Raw genomic sequence first — 25,486 nt, forward strand, 5'->3', positions numbered from 1 at the left:
GACACTTCATGAAACGATTTAAGAGATTCTTCTATAACGTAACAGTACTAAAATAAATATCAGTAAGGATACAGTAAATATATACAAGGTATTTCGATGCCGTGGTGGCCGAGTGGTTTGACCTATGGCCTCTAAAGCATAGGATCGTGGGTTCAAATCCCGGCTCGCACCTCTAAGTTTTTCGGAATTTATGTGCGAAATTACATTGAGCTTTACGGTGAAGGAAAACATCGTGAGGAAACCTGCACTAACCTGCGAAACAATTCAATGGTGCGTGTGAAGTTCCGAATCCGCACTGGGCCCGCGTGGGAACTATGGCCCAAGCCCTCTTCTTATCAGAGGAGGCCTGTGCCCAGCAGTGGGCGTATATAGGCTGGGATGGATTTAGGACAATTGACACTAATTGATCTAGTCCCATCAAATGCTATGGAAGCGAAAAGCAATGATCAAAAATAAGACAATAAGCAACAATTCACATCACTACATTGCATGATCATAGGTACGTTTAGACATTTTTATATTTCCAGATTGTTTCATGATGATAATATAGAAAGAACTAAACATTATAATATTAAAATAGATTGTTGATGAAATATTTGTATTGCTATTATTGTTCATTTGTAATTAAGTAATGACTTACTACCAAGTTTCTTGCGGCGCATTCTTCTTGGCAGTGATGGTCTTTCCGAAAGCGCTGGTAGTTTAAATAACCTAACCTAATCAACGAAAAGTTGGAAAACCCCCGACTGTCACTTCAAAGTTCAATATCTCAAAAACGGCTAAACCGATTTTGATAAAACATGTCTAAGAACTATCGCTAGGAAACCTGCTTTCAAATAAAAAGAAAAACGCATTCTAATCGCTACACCCGTTTAAGAGCTACGGTGCCACAGACAAACACACAGACACACATAGCGGTCAAAGGTATAACACCCTTTTGCGTCGGGGGTTAAAAATGACCCTAAAAATACTTGCAGAATAAAATATTTGAATTTGAATTTCATATTGATAAAAAGCTTGTAAAATTTAACTTTTGTCATTGTTTTACTGCTCTACTTTCGACTACTATACCTATAATATCGATGATTCAAACTTCAACACAATGGAGCGCATAGTTTATGACTACTAAACAGCCAGCTGTTACTGAACTTTCCTTGTTTCTCTTTTCGAAATGTTCCAAGTATTTTCTGACTGATAATAAAACTTTGCTATTGAACAAATTACGAAAATATAGTTCAGATGATCGCGAATACGGAAATTTACTGAATAGATCAGATCAGAGTAGCATGATCCTAAGCCTTTTTTATAGGTCAAATATTTACGAAAAAAAGCTAATTTGAAGAAAATAGAGGGCCGTGGGGGTAATGTTGACCGTCAGGCCAACAGACGATTTTAAACACAGGTGTGCCGCGTGATCTACGGTGTCCGGGTTTACTAATGTTTCGGCGAATAACGTTTGGCAACCTGTTTCATTTCGCAACTATTCATTTCCCAACCGTTTAATATTTCTGAAACAGTGAATATTTCAGATTTTTTATAAAACTAACCTAACCTAACCTAAAGGGTTCTACACGATGGCTCTGAAATAAATCCTGAAATATTTACAGTTTTAGTGTTTGCGAAATGAAAAGTTGCGAAATGAAACAGGTTGCCAAACGTAACGTTGCGAAAAGGCAGTACTCGCGGTGTCCGACATGGGTTGAATGGACAGAGTCAGTGTCGCCCAACAGTTTCCCCCGTGCATGGTTGCAATGAAATAACATGTTTTTTTGCTGGCAGTTAACGTGTTAATAAATAATTACTAAAAAGATTTTAAATTTAATTATTGTTGACTGCACAGATATTTTTCCATGCATTTCTCAACACTTAATGAAACTTTTCTTCACCGGGTTTCCATCGAATCATTAACTTAAGTATACCTATTATATTAGTGTATTTAGAAACCAAAACCAAATTACCTTGTTGCTATACGCGATGCGGTGTGTTCCCATAACATAAAGTTTTACTATTAGGTTATATGCGATCGTATAATTTCATTTATTTACTAAAATACTAGCTGACAATTATGTAAGTAAAACAGGTAAAAAAACAGGCTTACGAGTACCTTTTTATCTTCTCGCCTTTAAATTTTTCTTTTCCGCTTTTTTGTAAAAATAGAAAATGATTCTTCTATAAGGAGTATTCGTTCACTTGCCCATAAAAGACTTGCTCCAATTAATGCTTGGACACACTCTGGGAAACTGTTAATTAACCGTGCATTTGTAATCAACGAACGTTCACAAAATGAATGATGCTTATTTAAAACTGATCCTAGAGCTTCAAACATTCGTGGCAATTAACGCTCTCTTCATATGTCCCGTATACGGATCTATCTGAATTTCAAATCGATTTTTTAACGCTGCTGTTCAAATAGCCGTAATTGGACGTCTGACGCCTCTTGAGCTCGTATAAGTGTGTTTCAATTGCTGAAACAGTTCGTAGTTTGCAGCTGAAACATGAATTAAGTGAATAAAAAAAAACACAGGCCGAATGAGTGATACATTAAGCGTCTGATTGATCCAGAGTGTGACATTTAAAATTTATGAGTGTATCATTCACTTATTGTATAAGTTTTTTTAATATTCAGCTTTTCAAACATCCAAATCAAATTGGTTGAAAGTGTGCTGATAGATTCAGGCTTTGATGTGTTTTTTAAATCGCTACAAGGTTTTAATTTTGTTAATATCGATTTTTCTATCTAATGTCATCATCTCGTCGTTGGCTTTTATACATGTCACTGCAGGGCTCGGACCGAGCAGGCTTCCTCGTGATGTTATCCTTCACCGTAAACCCTAGAAGGAAAATTTTAAATGAGTCAACGCACTGGCATCGCGTAAAGCGCTGCGGGTGTCTATGGACAGTGGTGATCACTTAACATCAGGTGACCCACTAGTTCGTTTGTCTGGCCTCTCTAACAGAAAAAAACGCTACGCTCCGCTTTGCTCCCGCCTTAGCCTTCTGAACCTAAACTAGCCAAGTCGCGTCTGCTCCGAACCGTCTTGCTCGCTCGCTTTGCTCGCTCGCACAAATTTTGAACTAAAACTTGGCAATACAAAAATTAAACATCTAATTTTCTGGTTTTAAAATTTTAAACTTTATCAAGTATTTTGGAAACAAAGTATATCACTTGATATTATATCATATTAATGTTATATAAGAAGTTATTACGAATTATAAGCGGTATACCTTATTATTATGTTTAACATGAAACACTACAATTTCATTAAGTATAACGTTCGGTTAAGTATAACAGTTGTTTTATATACTTTCATAAGAAATGAAATGAATGAAATGATGATGAATGAAATGTTATAACATTATACATATTATACATATATAATGAACGTTTATAATATGAAATTATATCTAACGTTTTTATTTAACTTGGGACGCACCCCTATTCTAGTAGCCAAGTAGTCTATATATTAATCTACGGCAATTACATTCTCTCGAAAATGCCTAGAGAGCTCACTTTTGGCACCGAAATTCTATCTTGAATTAAATTACCGCTTGCCCTTTGAAACATGTAGAGACTCAGTCCTCCTGACCTTTACCACCTAGAAATATAAAACCAAAAATGAGTCACTCTTAATATTCTTGACCTTTTGTTATAAAAACATTCACAGGCCTTACTTAAACAGCACTTCAATCAACATTATTATTAAATCAACGTCATTTTTTCTGTGACGCAAACTATTTGCACGTGCAGGACCAGTAAAGTACCATGTGATAAATATTGTTACGTTCGTGGGGTAGGTTCGTGATTGAAAAGCACTTTTAACACCGATGAATAAGAGTAGGATTTATTTTCACACTGTTACTTAACTTTAAAAAACACTTAAATGTTTTTAAGTGTTCACAGTAATTTCGCACTGAAACTCACTAGTCGCTTTGATTCTCTTCGATGTTTATCTCTCGGTATCGCATTCGAAACTAAAACCGCCGCAACCTCGCCCGGCTTATATACCCCCAGTGAATCGGTCCACAAAGTTCGAGAACAGTCCAGCTAGGACGTCATACCTACATCTCGAATGTTCCGGAAACGAGTAGAGTGTCTGTCTCTTTCATGTGCTATCTCTCTCAAACAGTTACTAGAATATTCCGGAAATAGGGTAATCTGTCTGTCTCTCTCACAGATATAGGCTATTCTTGTCACACACTTTCTAGAATGTTCTCAGTATAGCTGTCTCTTTCTAATCGTGCTATCTCTTTCAGTCCTGTTGAAAATTTCGCCGTATACTGAAATGTAAGTACTTCAGAGGCCAATAAGGGATGAAAGGAATGAAAACGCCTGAAAACGGGTTTTCAGGTTATGGCGTCATCGGATAGAGGGTGGCCTGAAATGGACTGTAAACATGTTTCAGGCGTCTGAAAACAATGGCAACTTGGGTGAAATTTTGATAAACTAGGTAATATATGATAGAGCGTCCTCTGAAACGGCCTGAAACTGTATTCCAGTCTACTGAAAACGCCATGCTATATAGGCTTTGATGAGATAAGCCGTGTGGGCCTAGTGGTTTGACCTATGGCCTCTCAAACAGAGGATCGTGGGTTCAAATCCAGGCCTACCTACCGACCTATCTCTGAGTTTTTGTAAACTTATGTACTAAATAACATTTAAATTCACTAAGAGCTTTACGGTGAAGGTGGACATTGTGACGAAACCTGCACAAACCTGCAAAGTAATTCAATGGTGCGTGTGAAGTTCCCAATTTGGTCTGGGCCCACGTGGGAACTACGGTCCAAGCCCTCTTATTCTGAGAGAAAGCCTGTGCCCAGCAGTAGGACGTACCTATATCGTCAGTGATGGTGATGATTAAGTTAGTTTCCTTTTTTTTCAGGTGTCGCATATTGATGGTTCTACTGATCTCCACACTCAGCACTGCTAACGATGGATTATTCGGATCTTCGAAGTACCCTAATGGTAAGTGAACAGGTTATCATTCATCTCTAATTGTGACTTTGTAAAACAATTTAACCTTTTAACCGCCAATACGTCTTCATTCTTATGTCCCCGTACACCGAAACTATTAAGTATGACATTTTGTCTTAATTATAAGACTACGCCGATAGAGGCTGGACATTGGGTGTCTTATATATTATTATCAGACTACGGCGGTTAAAAGGTTAATATTCGTAAGATTTGATACTACAGAGAATAAAATACACATTGGAAGAACATCGCTGCTTAAGAAGTACATTAATTGTTTCAACCAAAACCATGAATCCTTATTGAAGCGAATTCGAAGACTGTTGACAATACAAATATAAATAATTCCTAACTGCGACAGGGAGGTCGCTTTAAAATGTAAATTGCACCTCAAGTCACTAACGCAACGGTCGTTGCACTATCGATCACAAGTAATTGAATATTTATTGTAATTACAGTATGGATCGAGAATACATATACATATGCCTGTAGCTTACACATCTTTGAGGAAATAGTTGGTATACATACGTCAAATTCCATGTAAATATGACATGACAGAAGCTACGTGTACGTGTCCTTTGCATGAAGTTTAATAATACACTGTGGGGTACAATTGTTACCGCTTATGATATGTGATATGATATGTGGCTACTGTAATGCTTGAGGTTGTGAGGCGATGGACGATGATGTTCTACTGTTCCAATATAATTTGTTTGTTACCTGTTGATGTTTATTCGTTATACAATAATCTTTCATTGTTAGTCTAAGTTTCATGATGAATTGGTCATTAAGTTAAGATTGGTTTTTTGGAATCTTTTTGTATTTTTTATTTCAATTCCAAATTTTTACTTTTACGGTCATCCCGTAAAACCGAAATTGAAAATACAAACTGAAATATAGATGCACAGAAAAAACAGAAAAATAAGACCATCACTGGGAATCGAACCCAGGTCCTCGGTAATCCGTACCGCGTGCTATACCGCTACACCACTGATGGTCAACCCATCAGTTGACTAAGATAGTTGATTAAGTACTGTAATGTCATGTAAACGTTTTTATCAATAAATAAATAAATAAATGTGTCGTGCTCAAGAACGTGCCGGGCCCGAGCACTGAGAGTTCCGTTTAATATCTATTTAAAGGCAACAAATAATGATTATAATAATTCATAGCATTTCTATGAAAGCTAGTTATTTTGTAGGTAGATGAATTTCAGTAGCTCAAACTCAAACTCTTTGTTGCGTTAAATGTTGAAGGTCAAAAGTATGTACAGTTTCAACATTTATTTACCTTTTAAGAACACAGCAATATGTAAATAATTACTAAAGTTCCTAAAAATAAAATGGTAAGTTATTGAGAGGCGTTGAGAGGGCTTCGTTATCGTGTTAAAATACTCTCAAAGGTTGCTTTTTCGATCGTTTGATCTTGGGAAGATTTATTTTTGCGGAGAAACATGCCATGGCTCTAAGTGTATCGTATCGTATTAATTTCAACTTGGTACCTACGTTCCTGAGGTAGACAGATAGAAACGAACGGACGGAAAACGAACTGATCCTATAAGATCCTTTTGAGGTACAGGACTTTAAAGTTACTTTAGTACTGAACTTTTAGTTTTTTTATCTCTACAGAAAATACACATCTCGTAACGAAACAAATTGGCATGGATTTAATCGATTTTGATATGCGTCTACACAAATTTTAATACTGCAACTAGTACTGCGTTCGTTGCTAGTAGCTAAGGAACTTCATAATTTAATGTCTTAAGAACGGTGTATTATACATTAAGTAGTTCAAACTTACTAATCATAATAAGCGAGATTATCCAGAGTAATTTTGAAGATTCTAAGATGCCTATCGCACCAAAAAACTTATAATATAATTGCAAACACGTCTAAAGCTTAAATTTTAAAACCTAACTATATATTACGTTAAATTCTGGACTCACAAAAAATCTATAGGAATGACCCAGTTTAAAAATATCTAATTTTGATGACTTATCCGTTTGAGACTACATCCGTTGACCATTATACGCCATTCAACTTCTTGTTAAAACTTTAGTAGTCATAAATCAGCAGTTCTTTAAGTTTGTAGGGAAAAGAGAGAAAGCAGAGGCAAAATTATTTTAAAACTTAATCACTATCTGATGTACAGCATCTTGCGGATGTTAAAAGACATAGTTAATAAATGAAGTTCTCGTTGGTTTTTCAACTTTTTTCTATTTATTTTTTATTTTTGTTACGTTGATAAAATTCATGTAATTTTGGGGAATTCCCATGGGAAATTAGTAAGATCCCGGAATTTAGTAAGATTCCGGAATTTAGTAAGATCCCGGAATTTAGTAGATCCCGGAATTTCAATTCAACAGCCGAATCCGATAGTTTACACTTGCAAAGCCGCAAGTAAGGTTTAGTATGCACCAGTGATGCGCCGGATCGTTTAAAATATATGTTAAAGTGACGGATACGTATATGTCTTTTTCCGCGGATATTCGCGCACATATATATCCAGCACATCACTAGTATGTACATGTTTTAAACTGCGTTAAACAAATAAGCAAGACACAAAAATGGTTTAACGACTTATCTGGCGACTTTTGGAATATAAATTTAAACAACTAGGACCAATAATGGATACATTTTTTGCCAACTCGACGACAACGAGAATCATACAGTGCCAAGTGATCTACCGGGTGGGCCCTGTAACAGGACAAAAAATTAAAACCCAGATTCGGCTACTCAAATGGATCTACTTACTTTAGTTCTGCGACTTTCAAAAATTACGTAATTTTATCATTATGGTTATTCCAAACAAATTAAGAATAAGAATGGTTTATTGGCTAATACAATAGACACATACAGAAACACTGACTTAACTTTTGCTCCTGTTATAAGGCCCACCTTGTATATGAAAAGTGACAAACGCGCTTGCGCACCAAATTCAAACGTTATTTAATTAAAGTTCCATTCGTTTGTGAAATTTTCAGTGAATTCGGAAATCTTCTAATTTAAGTTATTTTTTTTTTTCGTATCCCAACCTTTCAGACCACCAGTGGCCTCTTGTGTCTTTCCCAGGCAAAATCCTGAGTCCTGGTGGAATTAATTTTAGTGACTTTCTAGCGACTTTTGATTTAGAGTTTAGCGACTTGAGTTTCTAAGAGTTGGCAACACTGATACAAAGTTTTAGCCATATTAATAATATGGCACACAATAGGTATTACACTAACAATAAAAGTGGGGTGCCCTCATTTAATTTAATGTCTTTAGTTGTCGTACCTATGAATTTACCCTATATTATGCTGCAATGACATGAATCGCTCGTTATCCTACTGTTTTCATTCTGTTCACTGTGACCAGCTCGATGGTGGGGTGCATTGCTATTACTACCACTTACTCTGAGAGTCTATTTAGTGAGTGAACTGGATTTTTTAAAGTGAATTTTTCTCCCAGTGAATTGCAGCCTCCAGCAGTTTCAAATATTTTAATAGTGGCGCTGCGTTTTCTAACGTATTATCCTGAACACTAGAGATTTAGTTTTTTGCTTTGAAAGAAAGAAAGGTTTATTTTGGCTCCATAAGTACCACCTAAAACTAAGACTAGAACTAGCACTTTGCAGTTACTTTCGCATTTTTAATGTTTAACTTGCAAGCTGCTCTAGCCTTTATACTAAATCTTGAATAATGCTGAATGGATGGTCTTGGTTATGGTTATTGTCTCTTATACCGATATCATAGTTAGAAGATAACCAGGCAAATAGACTCTCTCTTAAAATGGTGGAACTTTTAAAAATCTAACAGATAGTGTAAAGCCTTTTTTCACTTAGGTATTTACACGATAAGTACACGTTGATGTGACATGATCTTGTTGTTTTTTTGATAATGGACATAAAAAAAATTCTTTGGCGGTTAGTCATACAGTGTTACTACAGTTTTCAAATATTGTAAAATAATGTACTTTTTATAAGAGACTATTTAACCCTCTTTCCGCTTTACTGGTATTTTTGTAACACTGTATATTTATGTCATACATAGCATAGAGGATATATCATTTGGTCAATAACACATACATACATAATACATATACATAAAATCACGCCTCTTTCCCAACGGGGTATTCAGAGGCTACATCCTTCCACTTGCTATGATCCTGGCATACAACTCTCGCTTTCTCTACATTCATCAATCTTTTCATGCATGCACGTCGGTCTAAACCGGGAGTACCGGGAGTACCGGGAGTACCGGGTACTCTAAGTACTCCTGACCCGACCTTTCTTCAGAACGTCCACGATTAGGTTTCACAATACTTTGTACAAAATGATTTTGTTGATATATTGCTATCTTTGTCTATTTCAGATATACCTGAATACGATCTACTCCACGCCATCGGTGTCCCATTCAGCAACCCCAAGACCCAATACTTCGACGAAGGACTGGACGGCTTCCCGGCCTACGGCCTGAAACCGGGTTCCGACATCAAATCACCGTACCGGCTCTTCATGCCGGAAAAGCTGTATTCAGAATTCTCCATTACCGCTACAGTACGGCCTGCAACCGAGAACGGAGGCTTTTTGTTCTCCGTCGTAAATCCTTTAGAAACGGTCGTCCAATTGGGGGTACAATTGATACCGTCCGGAAGAGATCTTACGAACATATCTCTATTATATACAGACGCGAATATCTATGCTCTCTCACAAACGATCGTATCTTTCGCCATACCGTCTTTCTCTAAGAAATGGAGCCGGTTCGCTTTGAAGGTAACGACTGAGAATGTTACGCTGTTTTTGAATTGTCATGAATTTGATACGGTTCCTGTGAAGAGGAACCCTCTTGAGCTGGTGTTTGATTCAGCATCCACCCTCTACGTGGGGCAGGCTGGTCCCTTGATCCGAGGAGCTTTTCATGTACGTATGAATCCTTTTGTTTTTCATAAATATGGTAGGTACAGTCAGCATCAAAAGTAGCGGATCACTTTTTTACTCTGTCGCATTGACACATTGACAATCTTGCATGGCGTTTATTACGTGGCTGTAAAATGACAAAGTACGAAAGTGTACAGCTACTTTTGATGCTGACTGTACCTAGATATAGTCTATTCGCCGACAGTTGTTAAAATAAATAAAAAATTAAAGGTTTTTAACTCGTTACACGTGCGGCCCGGTATTATTTACCGATAAAAACAATAATTGTAAACCCGAAATAATAATCTCGAGCGCCCATTTGACGCACTCTAAGCCCAGTCCAGAACGAAATGTTGACACGGCCGCCGCATCCACTTGCTTGCCCGGCCGCACGTTTGACAAGAATTGAATGCCTGGTACCATAAATTTCAGTTTTCACAGTGACAATTAAGTGACGCCTGTCATACAGTTTGCGATAATTAAGCGAGTCTCGCTATTCTGGGACATTATCATAATACTTATAACTCTCGGCAAAAAGACTTTGATAAAAATAATCTGAAAATGCAAATTCCGTAACGTAAAAGATCACAGTTGTTATAATTACTTCTCGAACTGTGTTTGAATTAATGAAATATATCTTGAATCATCTACTCCCGCATAATTAGCTGCGTGGACTTGGATATTAGGAGTCTCTTTCGAAACTTAATTCTCTGTAATAAATTCTGTGAAAGCCGCATTTTTGGTACCGACTGACAAATTATTTTACTCAGTTAATATAAAATGAAACTTATTTTACAGATTTGTGATATTAAAATAGTCGATAGCAAAAATGAGGTAATTAAAATTAAGACGTGCTATTGCCATCGGTGTGACAATTTATCAACTGCTTAGTATTAGTAATAATTCAAATGAATTTCATGCTACAGATTTAACTAAAATAACTCACTCGTAAAATACGAACATGGTATAAATAAACTACAAACAGCTATGAAATTCTCTCGTAGTTCCTGCGCTTAGAAACAGTATCCACTTAAGATTGACTACACCTCAAGTTGTTTGCTTCCAATCGATAGTCAAAGCGCAACTTAATTTTAAACTGTTTGCACCCACTGCACAAGCTTCTCTCAATTGAAAAGCGTACATCACGCGGAGACTGGTTCCAAAAGTGCATCATTATCAACAAGAAGACGTATATGTACCTACTGTTGAATAATGCCCGGTTAACATTATTCCAGTAAAACCATTCCAGTAGCATACCGCGATCTGGTGCAACTCGTTTGGATTGTGACCCCGCAATGTATCGCTTGTAAGTAGCCGTGGTGGCCGAGTGGTTTGACTTATGGCAATTCAAGCAAAGGAAACCTGCACAAACCTGCGAAGTAATTCAATGGTGTGTGCGAAGTTCCCAATCCGCACTGGGCCCGCGTGGGAACTACTGTCCAAGCCCTCTCATTCTGAGAGGAGGCCGTGCCCTGCAGTGGGATGTATATAGGCTAGGATGATGATGATGATGATGACTGTATCGCTACTGGCACGATTTTACTGGAATAATAATGAACCGGGCATAAAAGTCTTCTCTTTAGAACATGACAATGACAACTTGCTACGTCATTAACCGGTTGTCCAATGTCGTCAGTGGTCCTCTAATTTTTCGCAGAAAATTCTTTCGCTGAATATTAGTTCCCAACCAACTTTTCGCCGAATTTTATTTCGCCGAATGATCACTCGCCAACTTATTAAAATGCTTACCTGGTTTTATTTCCCAACCTCACAGTTACCAACTGTACATTTGGTCTGTTTGTTATAAAGTCACTTTTCGAAATGCCAACTTTCAGTTAGTAGTACTTTTTGGTTGGCGTAATATTCATTTCGTTGTACAATGTTTCCCAAATGTTTTGTTGAATAAGGGTTTCGTTTAGTAACTATGTATTTAATAATAATAAGTAATGTGGATAAGCGCAACATTTCCGTTGTGTTTTTGTTTGTGCACTAATAAAGCGTTTGTGACAAACGCCCATATGACAATGTTTGACTTTTTGATACAATACGGCAATGATCACGGTAACTATCTTGTACCAAATATGTGTGTATTAGATTTCGAAAAATCGGCAATTACCGAGTCTTCGGTCAAATTTTGAAAACATTTATTTACAAGGATGCCATTTTCAGTTAAATATTATGTTTCATTAGAATCATGTTTTGGATATTTAAAAAGAAATATTAAAAAATAAAAATACGATTCTGGCACTCGCCGGCCGCTCCCGCGGCACGCTCGCTACGCTCGCTCGGCTTCGTGCGCTGTTTGCTCACCGTTAACCTAACACGCTCCTGCTCGCTTCGCTCGTCGTCGCACCTAACTGGACTTTGCTACACATTAGATTTCTGTTGCTATACTTATTAAAAAAACTTTGTAATTAATATTGCCAATTGAAAGAATGGTGGGTATTTCTTACTTACTTTAAAAAGTTAGCTTATCTATGAAAAGGGAACTGTTACACTGACGAAACGTTATTGGTTTAATAGCTATTTGACCTAGTGAAAGATTTGATAAATGATAACTTTTCCAAACGTTTAGAGTCATTATGATATTCTGCTATATAATAATTCTGCCAAATGACACGTTGCCATACAAAAATTTGGTAATAGTTAGTTGTCAAAGTGAATCTTCGGCGAAACGTTGGTTGGCAAGTGATATTCGGCCAAACGACTTTCTGCGAAAAGGCAGAACACCGTCGTCAGTCCACCAACTAGAAGACCGTTCACGCTGCTTCTATCGATTCGTGGTCGTCACTCATAGAAACTTCATTAACCAATGGTTATCTGTCCTTATAGGGATGTGGTTGTGGCCTTCCCGTTGCCACTTTGACTCCAAAAAGCCATCTAAACAAGGTTAATCCTGCAACAATAAGTACCGAGATAGTATTATCTATCACAAGCATGGAATCGCAAATATTCCTCTATCCCCCCCTATCAGGGCCTTTATGCCCCGAATTGTTTTGGGCCACGCGCTTTATCGCGCGTCTTTGTAGACAAAGCTTTTACTGAATATAGATAAACAAAATTTCTGTCACACGAAGGTTTCAGTAACAAAGGACATACCGGCGCAGTCTGTGAATAATGACACTTGGTTTACTGTTTTGAAAAATCTAAATGTATAGTGTGAGTGGGACTGGGACGTGAATATACCTACAAACAAAAGGGATATTAGTGATGCTTATAAAATTGTGGGAACTTTGTGATGAAATTGTTTGTTGTATTTATTTTAATCCGACTAAACATGGTCCTTAACTAATTTCAACTACCCATGTGAAATCTCAATATCTCAAAAACGGCAAAACCGATTTTGATGAAACATATCTAAGAACCATCGCTAGAAAACTTGATTTCATATAAAAAAAACCGCATTCAAATGGGTCCACCCGTTTAAGAGCTACAGTGCCACAAACAGACACACATAGCGGTCAAACTTATAACACCCCTCTTTTTACGTCGGGGGTTAAAAATAAACGTGCTGTGGTTATAATAGTTTACTTGATCTTGGCAAAATTTAATGCATATTTGTTTTTGTAATAGTTATTTAAACATTACATTTTGTGATTGCTACCAAACTCCTTTACTCCCCTAGAAAAATTAAGTACCTACGCGTCCGCAAACGTTGAAAGTTTTTCAATCCCGCAGTATATGTTACAGTCATTAGCTATCTATTAGGCTTGGAACAACAACGCAAGTCCTAACAAGACCGAACTTTCCAACTAAAACCGTGTTACCGAGCTTGAACCACTAACTCCGTTGTTTTTCTTCTTGGGTTTGCCTGCACTGCACCTAGCTAGATGTCTACGACAGAACTGTGTTCAGGTGAAACCCGACTAAGTTCCAACACAAGTTTGCTACCGTAAGGTCCAGTTTAGCATATCAAATTGTGCTCAACTATGTCGGTGTTCTAAATTGTATCGAATAAGTTTCTTGGGGAGTATAGCTCTTATTGCGGGTGTAGTATATGCAAATGGACCGGCGGGCGAGCTGTTTTTGTTTTATGCAAGCTTGCCAAGCTTGCTAAGATAATGCTGCATACTTCGGACTTATACATATAGAGATACTAGTAAACTACTATTAGAGAGCATCGAAAATACAAACTGAAACATGGATGCACAGAAAAAACCCAGAAAATGAGACCAGCGCTGGGAATCGAACCCAGGTCCTCAGCATTCCGTGCTGCGTGCCATACCCCAACACCACCACTGGGCAGGAATCTAGACACAAATTTCTCCCATGGACCACACATTTCAGCCTGTTTTCTATTTTCGTTGGATCTCACGGGATGACCGTAAAAGTAACAAATTTGGAGTTGGAATAAAAAAATCCAAAAAAAACAAAAATCAATCTTTATTAGAGAGCATCACAAATGCTTGATGTGGATGAAAACGTTATAATATTCATATTAATTTATTTGGAAAAGAAATCAGTCACATTAAACAATTCATTATAACTAATTACATGCACTGCAAACTCTTATCTAAGTACTTAAACAATTTCAGTAGGTAAGTACCTCAAATTCGGATTTTTCTTTAATCAAGTTCATTTATTAAATACAGTAGATGTAATTCAAAAACTGCTTTAATGTGGTTTAAGTATTGGTATTATTTGGCGAAAAAATAAGGAAAAACAGTCATGATCAAAGGGTTACTCCGTCTACCGTGCTTACAATATAGTACATGCGCCTGACGTGCGTGTGCAGGTGGGCCTGCAGCAGCAGCGCGCGCAGCAGTATCAGTACACACATTTACTCATTTACCGACCTTGGGCTTCATGACAAGAAAATTAGTACGCGCAATGACTCATTTACCGACCATGGATTTCATGACAAGCAAAGGTCGAGGATTTTATTTGGGGGGTTGCAACCAAGGTAGCCTGCATGTTACGACACTGTTTACGTGCAAGTGTGATGAAAATAAAATACATGCTTACATCTTTATCCTTATTTTTCAATATTACACCCATTGTAGTGTTGAGGTTAAACAAAAGTTGAAGGCTCTTCATTCAAGATGAAGTAAGTAGGTATTAATTTCGTCTGTAATCAATAGACGGCGTTGGATGAGCAAACGTGCTTTAAAAACTATTTAAAAAGGTTTATTGAATTAGGCGTTACTTTGCGGAGGTCCATATCAATAAACTAAGACAATTACTTTGCTCACCCGCGACCAAAAAAAAGTCGCGGGTGAGCAAAGTAATTGTTCTAGTTAATTTAGAAAGGTTAACAGTAAAATTTTTAATGTTTCTCGTGAAGGTATTTCTGGCGTGGGCAGTCACGGATTAAAGCTAGTCTGAAATAAAAATTCCAAATAGACGGTATTGAAAGGAGATTTTTAAACAATTATAAAAGTAAAGTAAGTCTTTACGAGTCAGTCGTATTCCTTGAACCGTGAACATATAACTTTTATGTTTATCTTTATTGGGAACATCAATTCTCCCTTTGACCGGGGAGGTAATTTTTCTTCGAAATCCAAAAACTTTTAATGAATTTCTCGTAACATTTTCCCAAACTAAACAAACGCCTGAACAAATTTGTTCAAATAACATCACGACTGAACAATTTCCGTTCTTTAAAAGCGACGGGTGTGTTAGCGTAGTTGAAATTTATTTTATTACCAACTTGATTTATTAATCATCTATATCAAATATATCTACTGACTTGCTTTGTTTACTAAGCACTATTTTGCAAAATCACTGTAGTCACATGATCAGAGAGTAGGATACGTATTGCAGAAATGTAACTTGTAGGCACTTGTGTCGAGTCCCGAATAGAAGATTATAAATTAGGGCTTGCTACACCACTCTCTATTAAGTTTTTGGTGTTTTATGTAATATATAATCATGGTTTATTTATTTATATAATATGTAATATTTATAAATATTATTTATCAAAAAAATGGTTAAAAACCCAAATTAAAAGGGCAAAAATCCTAAATAGTTGTATTTTAAGAGCATTTATACCTGCTGAGCTGGCAACGTTGCATTTTTGTTAGTTTTTCTCGATTATTCCATAAAAAATTTATGAATATTAAAAAAATAAATTAACTTACGTGTAGGAAATATCAAAACTTATCACAAATGTGCTCAAAACGCTATCTTTAATTGTCAACTTAGCGAGCATAGGAATTCGGTATTATCCGCAAAATTTCGGATGGGCCTTTGTCGTCAGTCCATACTCGATCAGTCTCATATCCTACGCACAAACTATGAGATCTTTTGGTCAATTGCTTGTCAAATTTTCCAAAATGCTACTATATCTAAATCCAAGAATCTTACTCCGCGAATCCTGCACTGCTTTATTAGCTAGCTGGTTATCCATAACTTATAGTGCGAATGCCTAACATCGGTGTCCCTAACGACGTGGACCGGCTTGGGCATCACGGTCTTTCCTAGTGCGGGTCGTTTCTCAAGACAAATGATATTAGTCTCTTGCTTCAATGTGCCGGCTATTTTAGAGCCAACAATATCTAAAATGACGGCAAGAGACCGGACGGAATGTCGCTGATTCCGTGGAGTATGGGACGTTGCTAGTGTGGGATGCAACTTAACTGCCAAAGCATGAATATGATTTTGTACCTTTCGGCGTCGAGAGCTGAGTCTCTTCAAAGATCTATCGACTCAGAGATACCACAGGAGACCGAAGAGCTGGCAGTTTCCTCGCTCAACGCATCAGTCTTGCGATTGCTGCCAGCATCTTTGGTACCATGCCGCAGGTCCATTTTTAGATTAATATAATAGTTTATTTAATTTTATTGTACATAATATACCTTATTTAAATGTGAACCCGTTTATTAAAATGTGGTTTATATTATTATATATGTATCCCCCTCTGATTATCAGCGCATGTAATTTAGTTTTAGTTTTTCTTTTTGTTTCATAAATATTGTATGTCCGTAATGTTCAAACTGTTGTGTCTAAATATGTATAATTTAACACCTTTGTACACAGTTCAACAATAAAATTATTCTTATTCTTATTCTTATATATAAATAATAATTACCATATATTAAATAAATTAATGTGTCTACTCCAATAATTATTCGTGATACTTTTATATTCTTTAAAAACGAACAAATGTTTATTAACGGTTTTTAAGAAAATAAAAGTATCACGCATAATTATTGGAGAAGACACATTAACTTATAAATTAAGAACAGTTATATCAGACAAGATTTCACATTTAATTTTTTTACTCAATTTTTGTTTTTATTATTATTATTAATTAATATAAGAAAAAATACAATTAATCATTTATCGCGTCGTTAAAAACTAACAAAAATGCAACGTTGCCAGCTCAGCAGGTATACACGCTCTTAGGTAGGTAAAACTATAGTAGTCCGCCGTTAAGAAGTTAATCCTGACTCAGTCACTCCCATACTGAATACGTCACAAAAACATTGACGTATTTAGTACCAGGATGACAGGTGTCAGGATTAGCGGCGGACTTCTATATTTAGGTTGTATTATGTATATTACAGCTATTTATGGTGTTTGTCTTCGCTTTTTTATAAGCAACGGTACGCAACGGAACGGAACCTTTTTTGCCTGAAGTCGGAGTGCAGCAACATCGGCTGGTCTTGGCTAACACTACTTCTTTATCTTCTTTACATAATATAAAACGAAATCGCTTCTCACCATACGTCTCTCTGTATTTATGTACGCTTAGATCTTTTATGCGATAAAAGCCTAGCCATATATATTTATATAATAAAATATGGTATGATTCACCTCCCATTTCCCAAGACTTTACGAGCGCGGAGCCGGGACGTTAGTTGTAGGTATAATATAACAAAGGAAAACATGTAAAGTTACTTTATTTATTGTATTTTTTGGTAGTTATTAATAATAAATTTCACATCACATGTAAACGTGCTAGTCTCGCTCTTTTATTTGACGTCAAAACGAACCTAAAGGAGCTTCATTACTGCCGCGAAATATTATTTTAATTTCACTGAATGAGCTCTACATTTCAGCTTATTATTATAAGTGTATATGGGTACGCTTTCGTTACAGAGTGCAGTAGCAAGAACGTGTAGAATCGACTATTTGCATTCGTTGAAATTGGGAACAAATAGTTAATGCCGTGGCCATACTACAGTGGGACGTGGTAGCGTAGTGATTTAACCCTATGACCTCTCTAGCAGGGTATCGTGGGTTCGAGGCTGTGCTCGAGTTTTTAGGAATTTACATACGAAATTACTTTTGAAAATTACCATGAGCTTCATGGTTTTTTCCTGCAAGCTTTCATTTCTTCAGTACATTCCAAATCGCACCGAGACTGCTGGTTTTCCGCTTAGTGTAGAACAAATAACTACAGCAAACTTTTATTGATTGTTTAACATAATGGCGCTTTCACAAAAATACAGTTTCAGAGCCCTTCAAAACTGTTTTCACAGTTTGTCTGTAGGATACAGTCTCTATAAGAACATAAAATAATATAATGTGTAGGTAGGTACTATAATTATTATTTTATGGTAGAGTTTCTAACAAATATTTGGAGCTTTTTAAATTAATTTTGAATACAAAGCAACTGGAAATTAAATCTCACTCCACCATTATAACCAGTACTATAGACGACTCTTTGTGCTCCAAAGTGTTGTCAGCGGTGAACACGAGAGAGGTTTTCAAACGGACTCATTATACCGCAAACGCCTGAATGATATCAAACAAAGTTCGACACGTTCTGAAACCTCCAAGAGGATATCGTTTCGAAACGTATCCGTGAACACTCAGACGCTCTCCACCCACGGCTATGCACAGTAAGTGCAAACATAACTTTGCAGTTTATGCAAAGCGTTCATACGATTTTTGACCTTTATCACCACAAAATAAGGACAAGCGTACGTTTTTTGGTTGCAGGTTAGTTAATTTTGTTTTTAGATGAATGGGGAGGCTGGTTGAAAAAAACACTCGCACGTTCCAGTGAATGACTTGGAGGGGCGGGTGTGATTTCTAACAGATCTTTTTGGTATTTATTTTTATTCAAACTTCACTGTGCGGATAAGTAGGTTCTGGTCTGGGCATTTTTTTTTCAAGTTAAATATGTCAATGATACTTAAAAAATATGGGAAACGATGTTTACATTTTTTTTATTATTTTTTCAGGGAGGAAAGAAACTATTCAGAACAAAGTTTTAATGAGGTACGGAAAGCAATTTCATCGTTTCCTTTTCTTTTTAATTTTATACCGTTTCTGAGTACTTCCGTTCTTGTCAACCAATAGATTACTGTCACACAGTTTAATATAATTTTTTGTCCGTTTTTTTGTTTTTCCTGAAGAATAGTAAAGAAAGCAATATTAAAATTGAATTTAATAACTACTTCCTCGCACGCCTTGGTGATAAGATTCACACAAATTATTTATCTTGCCGAGTCACCCGCTTGAGTTCACCCAAATTATTCAGTTGATTTATAGCCATGTGCAATATACAACGATGTTTTCATATACCGTGTAGGTTTGTGTATTGTTGAGAGGGAGTCAAGGTACGACGCAGTGCATTTCGATCGCGTGCTGGGCTCACTCGCAGTAACTGTTTTCCCGTGACGGTGACAGTTTATGTGTCACGTGTCATCGTGACGTGACGTGACGCCGCTAACTCGATATCGGCGACACGGCGTGTGAAACACGTGGCTACGGATGACGTTTCGGCGGCTTTACATTTTCGGGCGTTCCAACGTTGATTGACAAGTTGACGCGAAAATCTTTGATTGGAACAAGCGAGCGAATTTATACTCGTAGGTGACCAGAAAGTGCTGCAAAAGTTTTCGAACAAATTTCAGTCAATGAAAAATATGAAAGTCCACATGGCAATGAACAATAATTATACCACAGGATGGTAAAGCACATATTTGGTGGACTACGATACTGCTTTGAATGAAAGTTGTTTTCTGCTTTGAATTTACTCATAATATTTACTAACTTTCAGCCGAAAGACTCTAAACATTTCATATGGCAGTTTAATAATTGAAACGAGTTCCAATAAATTTGCATCAGAAACTGCCAGGTATGTTCTGAAAATCGCGTTAAACATACATTTCGAAACAAATCATTGAGAGAAAAAATATGTAAAAATAGTGTAGTAGTACTGCTTATTTTTTTATTGAAATACGGAACCCTAAAAAAAGAATAAAGTGCAACGAAGACTGTAAATGTCAAGCTATAAAAGTTTAGGCAGTTATTCTCCTTGTAAAAAATAATCATAAAGTTACATGACAGCAATTTAGGGGCCAGTATTTCAAATAACATCTGTGAAAATATCATCTGAAAGTAAAATATAAAATAGTAGGTAGAATGGTGGAACATTACAATTTATTCAGAAAGCTAAAACTTTGCATTTGGTACAATTTTTTTGGTTGTCCCCTACATATAAAATGGGGATGTCGTTGGATGATGTGTGAAATATGGTTTAAGGATAAATTTGTAAGATATTAAAAGCAATAAAAATTTAACTTTTCAGCTTGAAAAATTTGGAACTTAAAAAGTTGGAAAACCCCCGACTCTATAATTTCAAAGTTCAGTATCTCAAAAACGACACAACCGATTTAAATGCCACTTAGCTAAGAACAATCTACTTCAAAGAAGAAACACACTTATAAAAAACCGCATTGAAATCGGTCCATCGATTGAAGAGCTACGATGCTGCATACATAAAGACAAACATAGCGTTAAACTTATAACCTTTTACCACCCCTCTTTTTGCGTCGGGGGTTAATAACCGGCACTTTGTGATCGCAAAAGCTGCGCCTATGCGGTATCCGTGTGGCATTGCGTCGGACGACGCCGGTGTCACAGACCGGGTGACGCCGACTCGGTTGTCTGCGTACGATCACATCTTATCTAAAAGGTCATGGCAACTACATAATTTGTTGCTGAGCAACCCGTCTGGCAGCTCCCTTTACCGAAAAGTAAGCGGAGGCAAACAGGATTAGGCTATGTGTTAAGCACCTACAATTATTTGCTGGTACTGTCACGGTGCAGACGTTATTAGCTCTTGCCGCTAGATGGTTAAAAAAAACAGCTGCGCAATCGCATTTAATTAAATATAGGAAATAAAATATTTTTAATAGAATGCGCTACTAACGCCATCTAGCGGCAAGAGCTAATAACGTCTGCACCGTGACAGTACTCATTTCCCATCAGATAACCCGCTTGCTCGTTTGCCTCCCTCTCATAACAATAAAAAATATAACAACAATTACTAAACAATACAATAGAAATTAGCAATATGCTAGTGATTTTCTTGGTTTCGTTCCACCTATAGACAAGGCTATAGGTGACTATATAAAGGTTTTATTTCGTGGTTCCAAAAATAATTACTGTATAGCTCGATAGGTCAACGTCCGATGTTAGATTGTAGTAAGTATACTTAATATGGAGTACACCATTTTATAGGAGCACAATTCGTATTACCAGGCTATCCCCACTCGTTCAAGGCCGCGCGGTAAATACCGATCTCTAAGTGTATCCCAGAGGACACAAATGCTAGTAGGTTGGCAGGCCTCACTGCGCACGGACGGCGCTGCCAAAAATCAACGTTTCCCGCGCAAACAACCATTAAGTAGATTTTTTAAATAAATCTATTTATTGTTCAGTTCATTCATTATTATCCTCTCTAATATACCGTATCTACTTGTTAGTTTAGTACATAAACTATGACATTGCCCAGTTAATAAAATTTCATTTTAGGTCTTATCTTGATTCTAACTAAGGGACCCCATACATCCCTGTATTTTTATTATTATTATTTTTTGTATTTTTTTTCTTTAATTGTATAATATAGTTTTTAAGTATTTTATTTGTAATTATATTATTATGAAAAAATGATTTTCTGCTTAGTTTCTTGCGGCGCATTCTTCTTGGCAATGATGGTCTTTCCGAAAGCGCTGGTAGTTTAAAAAATGACGTGTAAAAGTGCCCATTGCGGCCTATTTACTGAATAAATCATTTGAAATTTTGATTACTGATTGGCGAGTCAACTTTTATGGCATGTTTTTGCCTTTTAAATATTTTCTGACTTATTGTTTGTCCATTAGAGGGTAGTAAATAGAAAACGTTATCGGTAATATTAATACTTATAGGTATTTAAACATTCTCAAAACGTTCAAATGTTCTTAGAACATTCCCGTAACATGAAATCATTAAATAAATATGGATTTCAATTTGAATAGATTTATAAATCTCCATATTATTTTGTATATGTTTTAGGGTTCCTTTCATACATACATACAAATTCAATCAGTTATTTGTTTTGTGGAATCACCTTGTCCCTGAATACCTAAAATACCAAACGAGCGAAGGCGCGAGAAAAAGCTAGCGTTTACATAACGGAGGCAACCTTAGCGCACATGAGCACAACTGCTATGAGAACACATCGACATACAACTTTTTTAATTTTTTGCTACGCTACTTTGTCACGAATAAATGGTTTCTTTTTTTTTCTTTTTTATAATAATAATAATAAATATCATGGGACACTTCACACCAATTGACCTAGTCCTAAACTAAGCAAAGCTTGTACTATGGATACTAGGCAATGGATAAACATAATTATGTAGATAAATACATACTTAAATACATATTGAACATACTAGACCCGAGAACAAACAAATATCTGCCCCGGCCGGGCATCGAACCCGGTACCTCAAGCTTCGTAGTCAGGTTCTCTAACCACTTGGCCATCAATTTTTATTTCCATTATTTATATTTTACATGTTCCGTGATCTCTAGCAATGCAATCCCGAGCAATATTGAGTGATTTCATAGTGATCATCGTTTCAAAGCTTTCTTTAATATTTACCCATTTGGTACAGCGCCGCATCTTTACATTACGATTACTTGGAGCTAACACTTGACAGATGAGCGTGCCTTCAGTCAATTTTCAACTTTGACGTCATACAAATAAAGCCATTTTTAGTATACCGCTACCCACGTTCACAGATTATGTCAAAACTATTTTATTTGTATGACCTCAAAGTTGAAAATTGACTGAAGGCCGCCCATCTGTCAAGTATTAACTCCCAAGTAATCGTACTGTAACACATTTCGTTAGCCACTTTTGCATACACGGAGACTGCCCTCTTTTAATTTCATACTTCACTAATTATTACAAAAATTATAACAAAAAGTAGATTCGAAAAAGTCAGTTGATGTAAACTAACAAACCCTTACAGCAATACACACACATTTTACCACACATTATTTTATCTCCGTAGGCGTATATGTATAGAGGGGGCCGGGTGGGCCATGCCCACCCCAGGTTGTTGGACTACTGATTCGAAATTCTATAATACTGATATCTTCACACAAAAATCCAGCAGGGCAGCCCCCCCCCCCCCATGGAAAATAACCCTAGATACCCCAATGCATATCTCATCCAACTACTTAGTTCTGAGAAGGCAACACAGACAAGCCTAAACATACACCTAGTATTCATTGAGGTTTTATACAAAACTTCAACCAGCCAGTTTCAAAATTCGAGAACATTCCAAAGCAACTAATACAGTAGAAAATCCAACACTCCTTCACATTCGTGGTTCCAGACAGCCAGCCTCCGTAAACAGGTCAGACCCCTAGACCGGACGGCGCCAGGGATATCGACTTGAGCCAGCTGATGCTGCCAGAATTTAGTTGGGAGAGAAACGTGGACCGTAACGCTCCCATAGCTCGATTTGGTCAATACAGGAATTATACAATAGTGAAAGTGATTGTAATTAAGGACTGTGATACGTGTAGTGTCTGTGCAAATCAGATTAGTGAGGTGACTTTTTCCGAAATTGACGTTTCAAAGTATAGAAGATTTAAATTATTTTCTAAACTCAACTTAGTCATTCTATAAATTAGATTCTGAGAGCATAAAACAGCATTGATAGATAAGAGTTCCTTTTCAAACATTACAGCGTCGTTGAAAATCCTAAAGGTGTGCTTAGCGGTAGAATCTGATCGATCACATAGCTACCTAGTCAATTTAAAAAAATATATGGCTCTGTTCACCGAAGAACAATTATACTAGGGTCTAATGAGTTTTGCCGTTGTACGGTAAAAAATCCTAGAAATGAAAATATGAGAGGTAATTATGGATGAAGGATGACAGCGCGAAACGAATTAAATACTCGTACCTAAAACGGTAACTCGTCGAACATTTTTAATTCAACATTCTTAACAAATTGTGAAGATAAGTGCAAAAGGTGCGCCCTGAGAGCGATAACCTTGTTCACATGTACAGTGAAGATCACTGGGTGGGTTAACAGTGTCATCAAATCAATTAAATTATCTATATTCAGGCATAAGATGAGATTATCTCTCAATTGGCTTTACATACTCAGACCTTTGCCGTCAGGATTGGCAACACGATAAACAGCTTCCTGTGTTTCCTATAGAGCCTCCCGATCATTTGCGGTTTAGTAATTGTTTTGTCCCAAACCTAATCTCGAAGCAATCAGTGGCTAGATTCTATAATTAGATATACTATTTAGTGGCTGACTTTTCAAGGAAAGGTATACGATGTACATAGGTAGCGTTTATTTTGAAGTTCTTGTATTACGGCTATAGGCACTCGTATGATCCATCGAAAAGTACGTACAGTTGCAGGTGGTAGGACCTTGTGCAAGGTCCGCCCGGATTGGTACCACCATCTTGCTCGCTCATCCTGCCGTAAACCAGCAGTGCTTGCACTCTTGTGTTTCGGCGTGGAGAGTAAGACAGCCGGTGAAATTACTGGCACTTGAGGTATCCCATCTTAGGCCTCTAGGTTGGCAACGCATCTGCAATACCAGGGGTATTGCCGATGTTTATGGGCGGTGGTGATCTCACATCAGGAGACGCACTTGCTCGTTTGCCAACCAGTCGAATAAAAAAAAGGGTACCATGCGATTCAATGAAGATTAGGATTGGGTTTACTTGTAAATTTGGGTCATTTGGACTGTCAATTTTGGTGTTGTTATGTAGCTGTGAAAAACCGGCCGGTTAGACTCACACAAGGAATTCGTACAAAATTTAAGGTGTGTCAATATAATAGGAAGCATTAAACGGCCGTATCTATCTATAAATATCTAGCGTCAGCAGATCACTGCTTCTAAGTAAATTGTACCTCGGAAAAAATTAGAGAATATCAAAGAAAAAATTGAATTTATCAATATACTTATTGGTATTTGTTAGTAATTTACTTAAGTGATAAACTAAGGAGTGATATTTACAACTGATATAATTTCATTTCTGTTGTATTAATTTTATTACATTGATCAACATAATCATATTTCAAAACTAGTTTTTAACAAACTGTAAGTAAAACACCTGATAAAATATTCAAGGCAAATTAATACCTCGATAAAGTTGGAAGCTACATCGGTAGGCGCATCAGGTTTACATTAATAACAGCATCGCTTACTACTGGTTTATTCATAATCGTTTGTTTTTGTTGGTAAAGTAGTTTACCGTTACTTATTTATCATTAACATAAAGTATTTCTATTTGTATAGTAATCGGCCATCTTTATAATAATAATATTATGTTTGTCTTTACGTTTCTACTGCCATCGATTCGATTCAGCCCGTACAATTTGTCAATGATTCGTAACATAACAACGACATAAATTTCTGT

At 36.7% G+C, this 25,486-nt stretch overlaps 1 protein-coding gene across 9 annotated transcripts in view; it reads left to right on the plus strand.

Moving 5' to 3' along the window:
- Window positions 1–25,486, plus strand: part of LOC141430559 (uncharacterized) — a 207,416-nt gene that overhangs the window by 112,249 nt on the left and 69,681 nt on the right. For 6 of the 9 annotated variants that reach the window (XM_074091310.1, XM_074091314.1, XM_074091315.1 and 3 more), the window contains exons 2-3: window positions 4,881–4,963; window positions 9,318–9,865. In XM_074091310.1, coding sequence (XP_073947411.1) covers window positions 4,881–4,963; window positions 9,318–9,865 — 631 coding nt within the window. Of the gene's footprint in view, window positions 1–4,880; window positions 4,964–9,317; window positions 9,866–23,537; window positions 23,678–25,486 lie in introns of those variants that run through there. The other 3 variants (XM_074091316.1, XM_074091321.1, XM_074091318.1) reach the window with 2 other exon arrangements.

The sequence above is a fragment of the Choristoneura fumiferana genome, chromosome 8 (genome assembly GCF_025370935.1).
Source record: "Choristoneura fumiferana chromosome 8, NRCan_CFum_1, whole genome shotgun sequence".
Classification (NCBI taxonomy): Eukaryota; Metazoa; Arthropoda; class Insecta; order Lepidoptera; family Tortricidae; genus Choristoneura; species Choristoneura fumiferana.